Raw genomic sequence first — 15902 nt, forward strand, 5'->3', positions numbered from 1 at the left:
TTCCAAATGAGCAAGTTCATTCCTTTGCTTCATTGACATCAGTATATAACTGATAACGGCGTTACAAGTTAGAACATTATCGAAGTACCGTAAATAATGAAAAGCAGTTTTATAGGTAAACAGACAATTAGATTTAAAAATAGGCTGGAGATTTTTTTTTCTAATTTCAGTATAAAACTTACAAAACAATAAAAAGTGAAGGGTACTTTGTTTGGAACTGCCATCACATGGACAATTCGGCATAATGGCGCACCACTTAACCCTTTTAGGAAATGCAAATAAAAAGTGCAAAGAGCACAATCTTAATCTGGTAAGGTAGAATCTGTGTTGTACATTAGTTACAAAGGCAAGATATGGTTGTAAACCCCTGGGCATAGGACCCTTGAGATAACAAATGACTGTTTTCTTAGAGTTTGAGGCCTCATCTCTACGAGCGGCCCTTACACTCAACAATGTAGGCAATGACCTAGGAACGACCATGCCGGGAGGACTATAGGAACGGGGGCATCAGCCCAAATAAGAAATATTTTACTATTGAATACTTATATTTTATATATTGGACACTGTACTCACCTTGAATTGGATTTTCTATGAGACTTATCCTATCTAGCCTTGAGAAAGCCCCGGCGCAAATCGCCAAGAGGGGGCGAAACACGTGTCGGCTGTCTTTGCTGTGTGAATTAAAATAAAGAAACTCTTTCTGCAAACAGAAATGTCTCTGTCCTCCATACTACGTGCCGAAAAAAACGGATATTAATCCTGGCTAATTGAACTATTTCTATGTGGAGACCACACTCACAACTTTCCTAACCCCCCATAACAACTCCCTGCAATGCACTTTGCTCCGTACAACTTGAGAATCTACCTAACAGGTTTATTACCGATTTTTTTGGAGAATGTAAATATGGCCTCCACCGTTTTTACGAATTTCAGCTTGCTTAGGGTTATATGCTTTTTCCAATTGCCTTTACTGTTAAAAAGGATCCCCAAGTAAGAAAACGTAAAAATTCTCTCTATCTGTGTCCCGTTGATAAGATGGGATTTTATTTTAATATTCCCTTTACCACAGGACATTACCAGTGTCTTACTTAGGTTAATTTTCAAATGTTTCTCCGTCATAAAACTATTAAAATTATCCATCAGGGTCTGTAAGCCATTTGCCGTCCTTGAAATCAGGACGGCGTCATCGTAGTACAATAAAAGGGGTGTTGCCCACTTACCAATCATTGGGACATCTACCCCGCTATTCTGTAATAAAGAGTCAACCCCATTTATATAAAGTGAAAATATTAAGGGGGCAAGAGTACAGCCCTGTCTTACTCCATGGGTAATTTTAAAGTGCTTCGTGCTTTCCCCCTGAATTCCATATCGTATCCTTGCCGATAACCGTGCGTAAATCTGTGATAGGAAACTAACAATATCATCCGGGTCGCCCTTTCCCCTTAGTGTCTCCCATAGCTTTGAGTGGTTCACCAAGTCGAAAGCGCTTGATAAATCCACAAAGCAGAGATGAAGGGAGTCCTCCCTCGCAAGGGTATATTTTCCTATTATTAGATCCAAGTTCTTGCACTGCTCGACTGTGCCGACGCCCCGTCTAAAGCCATACTGTGCCTTTGATAATATATTGTTTTCAATTGACCAAAGCTGTAACCTGGCCAACAATATGCATCCCATGACTTTAGACGTTGAATCAAGCAAGGATATTGGAAGATAGCAACTCGGACAACTTCTATCTCCCTTTTTAAAAATAGGGGCTATTAAGCTCTCCGCCCATGTGGCCGGTATCACACCATCTATTGTTGCATTGAAGAATTTAAACAAGACAGGTACCCAAAGGTCCATGTTGTGCTTAAATACATCAATTGGGACACCGTCAGGGCCAGCAGCCTTACCACTAGCACTATTCTTAAGGGCTGTTCTAATTTCGTCTTGAGATATACTCTCTAAATTAATATTATATGTGGTTATGACAACATTATCCTGAACTCTTAAAAGACCCTGTTTGGAGTCGTTAAAAATTGCTTTGAAATGAGTTAGCCAGTGTTCAGGGGCCACTACGGTATCCATCTTCACTGATTGCGCCTCTTTAAAAAAAGGTTGGACCAGAGTTTTCCAGAAGAGAACTGAGTCTTTTAGCTCTGCGGCCTTGTTTAAAGACTCCCATGCATTTTCCCTTATCTCCATTGTTCTCTTATTAAGGGCTTCTTTATATAATTTTCGTAATGTGTTGATCCCCTCCCTGTTGCGTGGGATCATTATAAGCGCCAACTTTAATTCCCTTTTCATTTTAGAACAAAGTTTATCAAACCACCTCGGGGAATTCGATACAAGTTTCTTGCTTTTTCTTCGTAGGTTGTCTGAAATTACAGTATCAATAAGTTGGAAGGCCTTAACAATATCAAGGCTACTTGATGAATCGTCCAAACAAGTGCCAATATGATTTGATATCTATACTACTATTATAAAGAGAGAACTGAGAACCTTTGAGGCGGGTAAACTCTGGAACCACAGCGCCAATCCAAACACCCAATACATCATTGGAATTGTCAGGGTAAGCAGATGGACATAGGCTATATACCAGAAAAAAATATATGTTAGAAGGGCAAAATACGTTCTTTGCCAAAGTAGTCCCTTGGAAGTAGCGCCATCTCTGAGGTGGGCGTGTGCGCTAATGACGTGCGTGCTGACATCACGGGTCGGCCATTTTGGTAAAGTAAACCGGTCGCCCACGAGCCAGGAGCGGCCAGGAGCGCGGGGAGGAGCGGCCAGGAGCGCGTAACCGACACCCTGCAAGGTCTGACATGCCCAGGGGTAGGAGCAGACAGAAGCCTGGGGAGGAGCGGGCAGGAGCGCGGAACCTACACCCTGCGAGGTCCGACATGCCCAGGGGTAGGAGCGGCCAGGAGCGCGGGGAGGAGCGTCGGGGAGCGCAATCATGCGAAGTCCGACATAGACATGCCCAGGTGTGCAAGAATACTGCTGGAGTGCCCGTGTCACCCTCCGACATGCCCAGGGGTAGGAGCGGCCAAGAGCGCGAGGAGGAGCGGCCAGGGCCGACATCAACATGCCCAGGAGTGCAAGAATGCTGATGGAGTGCCCTTGTCCAGGGTGCGCGATGCTGGTGAGTACCTTTCACCTCCAGGGGCGTGGGGAGGAGCGACCAGGGCCGACATTGACATGCCCAGGGGTGCAAGAAGGCTGCTGGAGTGCCCGTGTCCGTGGTGCGTGATGCTGGTGAGTACCTTTCACCTCGCAAAGCCTACCCGGACAACGTCGGGACTGGCTGCTAGTTTTTAATAAAATTCTATTTATAAATGCATCTGGATCTACACCTGCACATTTGATTGAGATCCCGTTTTCCCCATGTGCTTTTATGTCCGCTTCACAAGTGCCTGATTGGAACGATTTTCTAGGCGGAATACTCACAGTTATCAATACTGGGTGGTGATCACTCAATAGGCTGGGGACAATAAGGCATTCCAAAATGATGGACCTTAAATCTATTGAAGTAATAAAATGGTCAATGCATGAAGATGACCTTGCACCTTCAAAGGTAACGATATTATCTCTATCTTCCCATCTACTACCTCTTATCTGTAATTTCTAAGTTATGTTTAGACATAACAAAATTAATATTTTCCCTGTAATTATTATGTGGGAAATGTGTCAGAGCACCGCCTTGTTCTTCTTTCTTAACCACATTGAATTTCAGCTATGTGGTCACATGGTTCTAAGTTGAAATCCCCCGCCCAAATGATGGAGCAATCCCGTCCTACATTCTTCATGAAGTCCGTCAACTCATTATCTAACGAAGTGATGACCTCATGTCTCGAAGCATTGAAAATATTGTTATAAAAATTGAAAAGTATTATATCCTGAATTCCTTCTATTGTAAAAAAAAAAACTGAAAATACGGCGACTTGGTATAATATTTCTTTAAAATCAACCTAGAAGACAATGAAATAAGTACTGCTTGCTGTACCCTGCTCTATCGGGCCCCTCAGGCCTGTAGGGGCTCAGCTTGGTGCGCAGGGGCAGGGCGCGCAGCTGCAGCAGTGACGAGGCGGACACAGATAGTCGTGTCGTAAGTGACGTGCCCGAGCACCCGTCCTCCTTTTATTGATCCCTGCTGGTCACACCTGGCCAGCGTATGTAGGAATGCGTGAGGTGCGTAGGGCAACTAGACCGTTGCCACTATTACATCCCTATCCAATTATATAAACTTTTCGCAACAAATGAAAAACAGTTCTATCCGACAGTAATCTACATATTAATGTCCAAGTACTTGCGTGTCCCTTGATGACAACTTCAGGGCTTCAGCGAACAAGCATAGTCTTTCAACTTCTGACTCAGTGGAGGGTTGGGCCGCAGGTTGTATCTCCGGGTATTGGCCCGGCTGCCGCCGGAATCTGGGTGTGCGTCTCTGTTAAGGGTCAATGGTGTTTGAGACCCCGACACTGCTTCCGACCCCTCCGCTTGGTTTTCTTGGGGTGTGTGACCCTCTTCTCTGGGAGTCGCTGGCACGGGTGGCTCAGTGTTCATTTCCCCAGCCTCCACGCGTTGTCTAGATTCTGTTGGTAGGGCCTTGAACCACGAGGTATTCCGTGATATTTCCTCTTCCCCCTTTTTAGCAGTGACCATAGTGCCATTGGTAGAGGTTACAATCCAAGCGCCCGGCTCGTATCGAGTTTGAAACTTTCCTCCCGGGCGTCTGTTCCGGACGATCACTCGGGTTCCCTGGCTCAGGTCTCTTGGAGCTGCCCGTCTGCATCGGCTGGCTCTCTGATTTCCTTGTCGTCTCTGTTCCTGTGCCTCTTCCGTTTCCGCTGGGTTAGTGTCCAGCCCGGGGCAGTAGGGAGGAGGTCTCTCCGTGACCCCTGGAACATGAGGGTCCATGGGCTTCGTTGCGTGGTGCAGTGGGGAGTGCCCCGGTACTCTCGTAAGAATTCATGCAGTCGTTGTTCAGGGTCGGCCTGTTCCACCAGTGCTACACGGAATACTTTGTTGAGGGTCCGCATAAATCTCTCAACGTCCCCGTTTGCCTGGGGCCACTGAGGTGTGATGCGACGGTGGTGAATTCCCCTTGCCTTGAGGAAGGTGGCGAATTCGGCCCCTTTGAATGGTGGTCCGTTGTCACTCCATACTTCCGAGGGGTATCCGAACATGGAGAACATCTTTTCCAACGCTGGACCTACATGGGAGAATGCCGTGGAAGCCACCTTCTCTACTAGCGGATACTTGGAGTAGGAATCGATGGCCACTAAGGTGTGTCCTTCCCCCGGGAAACTTCCAAAATCTACAGTGACTTTGGTCCAGGGAGATGTACAGCTTCTTCTGTGATCACCGGTGCAGGTCTTACAGGGTCACTGGTCAACTGGCAGGCCATACAGTTCCTCACATAGTCCTCCACTAGATTTTCCAGCTCTGGGAACCACACCTTTTCCCTCATGCGTGCTTTCATCTTGGTCGAGCCTTGGTGGCCTCCATGGGCGAGCTGTACAGCCCGGTGTCTCAGGCTCTGTGGAATTACCAGGCGTGAACCCCTTAATAACACTCCATCCTCCGTGGCACTTAGCTCATGCCGGACTCGCCATATTTTTGTAAGTGCCTCCTTGTCTTCTGCGGGCCAGGAGCTGGGTGGGCTTAAGTAGTCGGCCCACGAGCCTTCTTGCACGGCCTGACGAGACCTCAGGTAGATGTTGTCCCCAGCTGCCGCATCCTTGATGTCCTCTATTGTTATGCTCTTTGGGCATGAGGCGAACGCCACCCACTGTGCGAATTCCTCACAGTCGTCGTCCACTGATTCCGGTTCCTGTTGGGGTGGGTGACGTGACAGGTAGTCCGCAGGATTCTTGGCCCCTGGACGGTATACTACTTCCATCTCGTATGACTGTAGCTGGATTACCCACCGTTCAATGCGAGGTTGTGGGTGTGGGGCAGTTCCTTTAAAGAGGGACACCAGTGGTTGGTTGTCAGTAACCATGACAAAGGAGTGTCCTTTTAAGTACAAGTGAAAATGACCGCAAGCCCACTTAATGGCGAGAGCCTCCCTTTCGATCTGGGCATACCTGGTTTCAGTTGGGGTTAGGGCCTTGCTGGCAAAAGCGAATGCTGTCCACTGGCCGGGTTCATGTTCTTGGGTTAAGACAGCACCCAGGCCCACCGGGCTGGCGTCAACGATCACTTCTGTACGTTTTGTGGGGTCAAAGTATGACAGGGTGGCCTTCTCCAAGAGGGCGTCTTTAATTCCCTGGAACGCTTCATCTTCTTTCGGGCCCCACTGCCATGTGGCGTCCGCTTTGGTCAGGGCTCGTAGCGGCTTGCTCCGAGTGGCCAAACCCGGTATGAACCGGCCACAGTAGGTGGCCATGCCGAGGAAACTCCTTACTTCCGTCGGGGATTTTGGTGCTAGAGCGTCCTTGATGGCCTTAGACTTCCTCGGATCTATCTGGATGCCGTCCTGGTTAAAGACGTAACCGAAGAACTCTATAGAGGGCTAGAAGAATTGACACTTTTCTTTGTGGAGTGTCGCTCCGTAGGTACTCAGTCTCTTTAGGACATCCCGCAGCTGTTTGTGGTGTTCTGACATGGTGGCGGAATGTATCAAAATGTCATCGCTGACATTTATAACCCCCGGCAGTCCAGACAGGAGTTCCCTGATGGTGTTTTGGAACACCTCGGCTGCCGAGGATATGCCAAAGTTTAAACTCTTATAGCGTCGGAGGCCCAGATGAGTGCTGAAGGTGGTAATGAAACGGCTTTCTTCCGCTAATGGTAACTGATGGTATCCAGCGTTTAAGTCTATTTTCGAGAACCATCTCAATCCGTTTACGTCAGCCACGATGTCATCCATGGTGGGGGGTAGATGTCGCTCCCTCCAGATCGCTGCATTTGGGAGCCGCATGTTGATGCATAGGCGAATCTCGCCAGGTTGCTTAGGTTTCTCTACTATAACCGTTGGTTATACCCATGGGGTGGGCCCCGTGACTTTCTCTATGACACCCATGCTCTCGAGTTTCTCCAGTTCTTTCTCCACCAGGGGTCGTAGGTGGAATGGTATTCTGCAGTGACGCAGGGCAGTGGGAGCGACAGATTTATCAATATGCAGTTTGATCGGTTCACATTTTATGCAGCCCAGGCCTCAAAATAGTTCGGGGAATAGTTCCTCCACTTGATGTGATCTGATGCGGTTGGCGAAGGCTATGAGCTTCAAGTCTTCAGCAGTGTGGCTGCTTAACAGCGTGTCGGCCTCTCGATTAATTATGTGGACTGTCGCCATCACTTCGGATTCATCAGCCTGAATTGGTATCGTGATCTTGCCCTTAAGGGGTAAGGGTGTGTCTGCTCCGTAGGCAAATATCCTTGTCTTGGACGGCACCACCAGGGGCCGCGGGCGTAGTTTGTTGAACTGCTGCAGGCCCATTACGTTGACGGTGGCACCCGTGTCAATGATGGCCTTGACTTCATTTCCCGCCATCAGCACGACACACGTTGGTTGTGGCCGCCGTCGTCGCTTGAGTTCACGTGCAAATGAGACAATGTAGGCCTCTTCGTCTTCGGACTCCGAGTCGTCATACACCGTAGGCAGGTGTCTCTCGGCTTTCGCCGGTGATGGTTTGGCCAACGACAGTTGACGAACAGCTTTGGTCGGTGTCCGTGACTTCTTAGAATTTCTTGAGGTGTTCCTTCTGCGGCACACTGACGCGAAGTGGTTGGGGATTCCGCAATTAGCACATGATTTCCCTTGAGCTGGACAGTCCTTGGCTGCATGGGGCTCGTGCCCGCAGTACCCACATCGCGCTCGGGGCGAGTCTCTCCGATGATCTGGGTCTCTTCGGAATTTTCTCTGTGGTGCTCCACGTGGTTGAGATCATGCCACGTCTGCCCTTTCAACCTTGATGGTTTCCGTTTTGATCTGGGGTTTGTGTAGCGCCTGTTCCGTGGCAGTGGCTCTGACATTGGACAGTTTGTGAGACCTTGCCAGAATGAGGATGTCTTCCAAGGAGATCCCTGGTTTGCGCAGGATCGCCCCTCTCAGCGGCTTGTCTCGACATCCCTGAATGATCTGCCTCTTTATGGCCTTTGGTTGGTCTTCGTCGGTGGAGCTGGCTAACTCCCGGACGCGGGCATGGAACTGGTCCATCGTCTCACCTTCCCTCTGGCGTGCCTGTCCCAGTTTGAACACTTCGAAGTCTACATTCAGTTGGGGGTCAAAATGGCCGTTGAGGGCGGCAACCGCCGCGTCGTAATCATCCACCGCCCCCGTGTTAGGCAAGTGCTTAAACAGTCTGAAGATTTCATCCCCCGCGTAGTGTAGTAGGAGCGACCTTTTAACTGCTTTGTCCGTTTTCCTTGTGACTATGAAGTAGTTTTCTAGTCTTTCGAGCCATACCTTCCACCTCGGTGACGCAGTGGACGGGTCATGTGCCTCACTGAACGGTGGCAGCACCCCTGAAGCAGCATGTTGAAATGGAATGTTGATGGTAGCGGCTGACGCATCTTCGTCCCCCATGGCGATGGTGTACCAGTGTGAGGTCGACTGTGTGTCCCTCGCTACTTGACTTCCCTCATTGCGCCGGTTCTATGATGCCGCGTGGCAGTTGCGCGGCTCACCTCGTCTCCGTTGTGAAATCAGCAGGCCTCCAGTGGTCTCAGTGTACCAGAGTCTTGGCAGGGGTCTCTCCCAATCCAGGGATGTCGTGAATCTTCCTCCAGGGCGCAGCAGGACACACTCCCAGCCGTTTCCACCACTCACGCGCAATGCGTGAGTATTAGGAGGGCATTTTCCGCGCCTCACGCGCAATGCATGAGCATCAGCAGGGCGACGTGCCGGTCCGCGACGCACGCGAGATGCGTGAGCATCGGCAGGCAGTCGCATGAGTGGGCCGGCTCTGCAGGGTTTCTTGCCGCGTCCCCCGGATGGCAGCAGGGACGGCACCAGGGCCCAGGCAAGGGTGGAGAGACAGCTGGGTGGCCACAGGGTGCGTAGATGGTGCCACAGGGTCAGGCAGTTGGTGCCACCGGCACACACGCGGTCGGCACCGCGGAAGGGAGCAGAGTGCTCCGGACAGGCAGTCGGTGTACGGGCAAGGGTTGGGCCCCCTCCGCTCGTCGCCAATGTTGTACCCTGCTCTATCGGGCCCCTCAGGCCTGTAGGGGCTCAGCTTGGTGCGCAGGGGCAGGGTGCGCAGCTGCAGCAGTGACGAGGCGGACACAGATAGTTGTGTTGGAAGTGACGTGCCCGAGCGCCCGTCCTCCTTTTATTGATCCCCACTGGCCACGCCTGGCCAGCGGATGTAGGAGTGCGTGAGGTGCGTAGGGCAACTAGACCGTTGCCACTATTACACTGCTAAACCACCGCTAGCCCTACCTGCTTGTGAAGGGATTGCATTGGTTGCAATAGTCTTGAAACCATTTACAAAGAAAGCATCCATAAGCCATGTCTCCTGTATTAAAACCAAATCACAGTGCTCAAAAGTTTTACACCAGTTCGCATCCTGTAGTTTGTTCCTAGCCCCTGCCACATTCCATGTCATTATCTGTAAGCAATCTGACTGTGGCCGACTCACGGAGTTTAACTCACCCTCTGGAAAAAGGCCTACTCTTGTGTGTCACTATACTGTCTTTACTCGAACTCCCCCCACAGCCTCTAGAATATCCAACTGCGTGGGCGGGATAGTCACTAAGGACACTAATCGCTGAGTGATGGAACTCGCCAAAGGTATTGAACTTATAGAGTGTAGTCAATCACAACAGTCTAGGCCAACTATTCTGGATTAAATGTGGTCTATAAAAAAAACCAGTGGTAAGAGATCAATTTTATTGGAACTACAATCTAAATTAGTACTCCCCAGGCAATTCAAGAGAAATCCCACAGCGCGCTTGTTGTTAAAATTTGCAACTATGCAATCTCCTCCTCCTGCTTTCCTTGATTGCCCAATCCAAGGACATTGTCTAGCCATTATCATATCCTCCCAAATATCCGGACCCACCACCCCCGTATTCTTCAGTTGATTAGAGAGCCAATGCATGGTTTTAGCCATTAATTGATCGGTGTTTTCTATCTGGCCCTCTCGAAGGGGTGGGACATTCCATAAAACCACTACCAATGGGTCTGCTGCTGGGGGAGATGTAAAACCTGGTCGCCCACTGGGACCTCCATATTAACCTTGTCCCTCGGCATCTTATGCAGTGTCTTAGCCCGAGCCCCTTGTGGTGAACCAGGCGAGACCACACCCCTAAGCCTCACATTTGGGCCACTTATCCCTCTTCCCTGGCCACAGGCATCAACGGTGCCATTTACTCTGTCGATGTTATCTATATCTACAGCATCTACATTCCTTCCTGTCACACTTGAAGTAACAGGTATTTGCCCTACTGTAAGGGAATTAGGGAGGTGGGGATTTCCAGGTACGCAATACGAGGCCCACTAACCACGGACAATGTGTTCCGTTCCTCCAAGCCCCCACCGTTCTGCATAATGTTTAAATCAAAGGCAATCAATCTGTACTCTATTTTAGCCAACCTGTGCAGAATTGGGTACAAAGACGATGTAATCAAATTTTCCAATCTACCCCACATAGCATCAAAAGTTTTAACATAAAAATCTTCTGGAGCAGTTGAATTCAAAGTACTGGACATGTTCGGCCTTATTGACTGCGAATCCTCCAATGGAAGGGGTTGAAGTGCTGTAGCCCCTCCATCTTTATTTGGCTTCTTTAATTTAGCCGGGGCAGTCATTGAGAGGGAAATTCCTTAATCCTCGGGCCACGGCCTCTTGGGGTGGTTTCCCCATACATTCAAGACAAAAGTCACAAATAACTCTCATGACTTGGAATTTATCCTTGCTAAACTTGAAATAACGAGAAATTGGAAGTCACCAAGGGGCCCCCCAATACTTACCTGTAGGAAGGAGCTGGAGAAATGGGCGGGTTGTTAAGAAGATTGCTCCTGAGGGAAGGGAAATGGAAGCACATTTCTCCCCGTGTCTGGCGTTTGGTGTTAATAAAGGTGTGCGCACCCACTTGGGATAACAAGGCGGCACTACACATCCCAGAAGGCCATGCAAATGACTGCGCCCACTGAGGCAGGTGTGTTAATAAAGGTGTGCGCGGAGAAAGGTGCTTCCATTTCCCTCAAGGGACAACGCCCCTGAGGAAGGGATTTAATCTCCCGAAACGCATCTGGCGTTTGGACTTGTGTTGCTGGTGAGGGTGCCTGTTAGCAAGTTGCCAGAAGTAAAGAACAAGCTTATTTTTAACTCCCTGTGGCTCCATTCAATTGGGTTTCTGCATTATGTGGATATATATACATATTTATATATATATATATATATATATATATATATATATATATATATATATATATAGGACTGTGATCAAGGGCATCCCGCCCGAAACGCGTCAGTTTTCTTTCTCTGTTAAGCGTTGCTTAATAAAACTCTTGCCTGAATACTGGATTCGTGGAGTTGCCTGCTTTCCTGGGGATCCGGGACGGCAGTCTTGCTTCTTCTTGTTTTCGAGATATATATATATATATATATATACTAGCAGCCCATCCCGACGTTGTCCAGGAGTAATTAGGCTTCAGAGCCCCCGCCTGCACGTAGAAAAAGGGATCGGTTAGGGTCTGGGTGTATTTTTCAGACCATGTTTTGGGTTTGCATAAGAGCCCACTTTTCCACCTCCTGGTCACCTTTTTAGATGCTAGTGCAGCATTCATTCGACTTCTGTAGACACATCTGCATCATATCCACTCTTGTTAGTTTGCTCACTGACTTTCTGACTGTGCTGAAGGATGATCGTACTGCAAAAGCCGCTATTTGGTTCTCTCTACACATACCAGCCCTCTCAAGCCTTCTGCCATATCCCTTGCGCTCCAGCTGGCTGTATACATCATACCTGTTCCCTTCCCACGCGGCATCTAGTACACCTTGTCACAGCACCCCTTCCCACACGGCATCTACTACACCTTGTCACCTGTTCCCTTCCCACGCGGCATCTACTACACCTTGTCACTGCACCCCTTCCCGTGCGCTCGGTCTTTGTACCTCAATACCTGCTCCCTGGCCGCCTCAGCATCACGTCACTCCGCCCCCTTCCTAGCGCTGTTGCCTTGTGACTTTCACACAAGTGGGTGACCCCTTTCCTGACCCTCTCTGCTACTCGCCACACGTCTCTCGTTTATTGGGTCCCCCTTTCTTCGCCTCTCGGTTGCTCCAATCACGTCTCACCAGTGCACCAGTCTCCGCTCTTTGCAATCAATGCTCGGACGTCAGCGTCGGTTGCTCCAATCATGTCTCACCAGTCATCCAGTCTCCGCTCTTTGCAATCAATGATCGGACGTCAGCGTACGCCGCTCCACCCCTCGCTCCTGATGTCATGACGCACCTCGCGGCCGGCGCTACTTTCAAGGGACTACTTTTTTTATGGTAAATGTTTTTATTACGTTTTTTAAAATTTTTATATAGCCTATGTCCATCTCCTGGACCTCCCCTTTCCAACGCTGTATTGGGTGTTGCGATTGGTGGTGTATTTCTTTTGTTTACCTGGCTCAAATGACACAGTTCTCTCTTTATAATAGTAGTATATATATATATATATATATATATATATATATATATAGATTCAAATATGATACTCTGTATTTTACAAAGAGTGATGAAAGATTTTACTAGTGTATGAAAAGGTGTATGTGATTGTCCCGTGGATGATGTCATCAGTGATGTCATCATTGATGTCATTTGAGATGTCATGAATGATGTCACTGACCATGTCATGAATGATGTAATATGTGACATCATCAGCAGTGGATTGCGGGTGTGCGAAATATAGTTAGTACAACTAACTATATAGGAGCAATTTCAATGGTTTTTTCAATGCTAATTCCTAACTATATAAGGCCTGAAACCTATGGTTTTTTCAGTGAATTTCAAAGGTTTTTTTAAATGCTAACTCCTAACTATATATGACCTGGAACCTATGGTTTTTTAAGTGAATTTGCAAGGTTTTTTAAATGCTAATTCTATTAGCGGATAACATATAAATATGTAAATATCCTTCTGGGACCACCTGAGCAGCCAAAGGTGGTCAGGGTGTTTCTACCCTGCCCCCTTTTTGCGTTCTACATGTTTGTTTTTCTGCTTCTTTTGTGCCTCGGTCTACCTAGCACAAGATGAATGCCAACACTTCCTGGTTAGAAGTGTTGACAGCCAATGAGCATGCTGCTTTCCTGTGAAAGGCATGCTGATTGGCTGCCACTGTCTGTCAACACTCCAAACCAGGAAGTGTTGGCAGCCATCTTGTGCCTCGGTAGAACCAAGGCACAAGAAAGCAGTGAAACAAAGGTGCAAAACATGCACAGGGGACAGGGTAGAAGCACCCTGACCCCCTAGGCCTGCTCAGGGGGTCCCACAAGGACCCCCAGGCCCCAAAAACATTTTTTTTAAACATATATATATTTTTTATTTTAAATCGCGGACCCTGCGATTTTTCCCCCCCAAAAAAAAATTGGGTAGGCCTAGGGGTCAGGGTACTTCTACCCTGCCCTCTTTTTGAGTTCTACACATTTGTTTTTCTGCTTTCCTCTTCCTCAGTCTACCTAGGCACAAGATAGCTGCCAACAATTTCTGTTTTGGAGTGTTGACAGACATAGGCAGCCAATCAGCATGCAGCTCGCGCACGCTAAGGGCCGCACACGTGCAAGAACGGTGCACGCCCGTGCGCGCACCGTGTCCCGCTTATAGATATATAATTTGAAAAAAGTCGATTTTCTCAACAATTACTGAAGGGATTTTCACCAAATATACAAAAGGCACTTCTGCATACCAGGCTCTACCATTTTGCCAAGTTTGCAGTAATTCCATTCAGCCGTTCGGGCTGTAGCTGTGTCTAAAGGTCCTATGGAAAATTGCATTGGACTCAATTTCACATTCAATTTTCTCAAAAACTACTGGAGGGATTTACACCAAACATACAAAAGGCACTGCTGCATACCAGTCCCTACCATTTTGCCAAATCTGGTGTAATTCCGTTCAGCCGTAGCCTTGTCAGAATGTCCCTATGGAAATTAACATGGGGAAAACACGTTTTGGGACCCGATTGACGAATCCCCCCGAAACTTTCAGGAAAGGAGCGGAGCGCAGCGAGGCAAATTTAAGGAAAATTACAGACAGATCCCTCAATCGGCGCCAAAGTTATTCCCAATAGAATGTTCGGAATTTCCTCTGGTAACTAGGTCCTAACTATAAATACCTACTGGCGACCGCCAGTAGGATATTTATATATATATATATATATATATATATATATATATATATATATATATATATATATATATATATATATATATATATACCCGTTCCTCATGTGGCTAGTTTCCTCTCCCTTACTTCTAGTTCTTTCTTCTTGTGGTTAATTAACAGCTTTTCAGTTTTCATTTGCTATATTGCTTGAAACGTCGCTGCTGCACAGTACAAGAGACAGTTTTGGGAAAAGAGGCTTCTTTTGTCTTTTGTTTCAGCTCCAGAATGGCGGGGACATGCCTTTGCAGACGGATTTCATCACGCAGGCAGTGAGGTTTGGTCTAATGGTTGAGGAGGTATGTACTAAAACAAAATGAAAAAACACAATCAAGTTCTACAGTCTTGCCTGTACCCAGTACTGATTTATTTGCAACAGTATACTGTTTCCTAAAAGGTGCAATTGATTCACAAACAAGGGACAAGGGGCTTTGGGGAAGGTTCAGCATAAATTCCCCAGGGGAAGTGCACACTGCATCAGTGATAAAACACCTGGGTCGTCAATTGCAGCCTTGTAGTGTCAAATACGTAGGCACATCCTTACCTACTTGGTACAGCTGCGTGTGAATAGAACACATTACTGTTGTTTGCCACATTGTTATTTCCCAGTACAATAGTTTAAGACTTTGGCTATCTCACCCCACGTTTAGATTTTTCAGCCTCAGTAGGTTACTACAGCGAGCCGCATGTCAGTAGAATCTGTGTGTTTGCCAACACCCTTTGTTTTTTGGAAAGTAGATTATATACTCAGGATGGGTGAGAAAATATTAATGGAGCGGTTTTCCCTCCAGGGGTGAAGGTATTATTATTGCAGCAGATTTAGTGGCACTTTGGCCTAGGGTTTTTGGGACCCGCTGCACCCAACAAGTCCTTGATCTGAATAAGAGTTGGATGGTACTGGGTGAACAGTAAATTTGCATGCCAGTTTACAGTTACTTCATCCCAATACTGTCAAATTATGAGGTAAAGCCTATGGAATGAAAATTACCAAGTGGGACTGATTTTCCATTTGTAAAACCACACAGAATTTTCAGTTCACCTACTCTGAGTAGGTGGGCAGAGGATTAGAGGAGAGAAGTGGAAGGTCATTTCTGGCAGGAAAAACAAAACAGGGAATGAGACTTGGCTGGTGCTGCTGTCAAAGCCTCATGTGATTTCTAGGGGTGGGCGGAATTTGAGTAGTCGCGCTACGCAAAGCTCAGCAAAATGGTCAAAAATCTCTGCGAGCATGCAAAAGTTCCGCGAACACGCAGAATTGCTTGTTCCGCCTGTTCGCGATGCTTGTTACCTGTTCGAAAACGCTGTTTGCGTGCTCAGGGAAAAATATCTTGCGAACACGCATTTTGAAAGCGCGAACAAGCAAAAAATTCAGCGAAGACGTGGCTCGTGGAATTTTTGCCAATTCTACGTTATCCGCGGAATGCGAAATTACCCAAATTGCGTGAGCGGTATGGAATTTACTGCCCAGGCCTAGTGATGTCTCCAATGAGTATTACCATCTCAAAAATTGGGACTGATTCTCCGACACCTGGAAAAAATGGGTGTGAAAAATCCACCAACTCAGAATCAGGTAGTGCAAATTTCTTGTGTTCATTTCGCTCCC

General features: G+C 47.7%; 1 protein-coding gene across 1 annotated transcript in view; it reads left to right on the top strand.

Moving 5' to 3' along the window:
* The window catches only part of BTBD16 (BTB domain containing 16), an 887756-nt gene that overhangs the window by 664472 nt on the left and 207382 nt on the right, over positions 1–15902 (top strand). The window contains exon 14 of the mRNA XM_086920301.1: positions 14521–14598. Within this exon, the coding sequence (XP_086776427.1) occupies positions 14521–14598 (78 nt within the window). The remainder of the gene's footprint in view (positions 1–14520; positions 14599–15902) is intronic.

Source organism: Lissotriton vulgaris, chromosome 5, assembly GCF_964263255.1.
Source record: "Lissotriton vulgaris chromosome 5, aLisVul1.2, whole genome shotgun sequence".
Classification (NCBI taxonomy): domain Eukaryota; kingdom Metazoa; phylum Chordata; class Amphibia; order Caudata; family Salamandridae; genus Lissotriton; species Lissotriton vulgaris.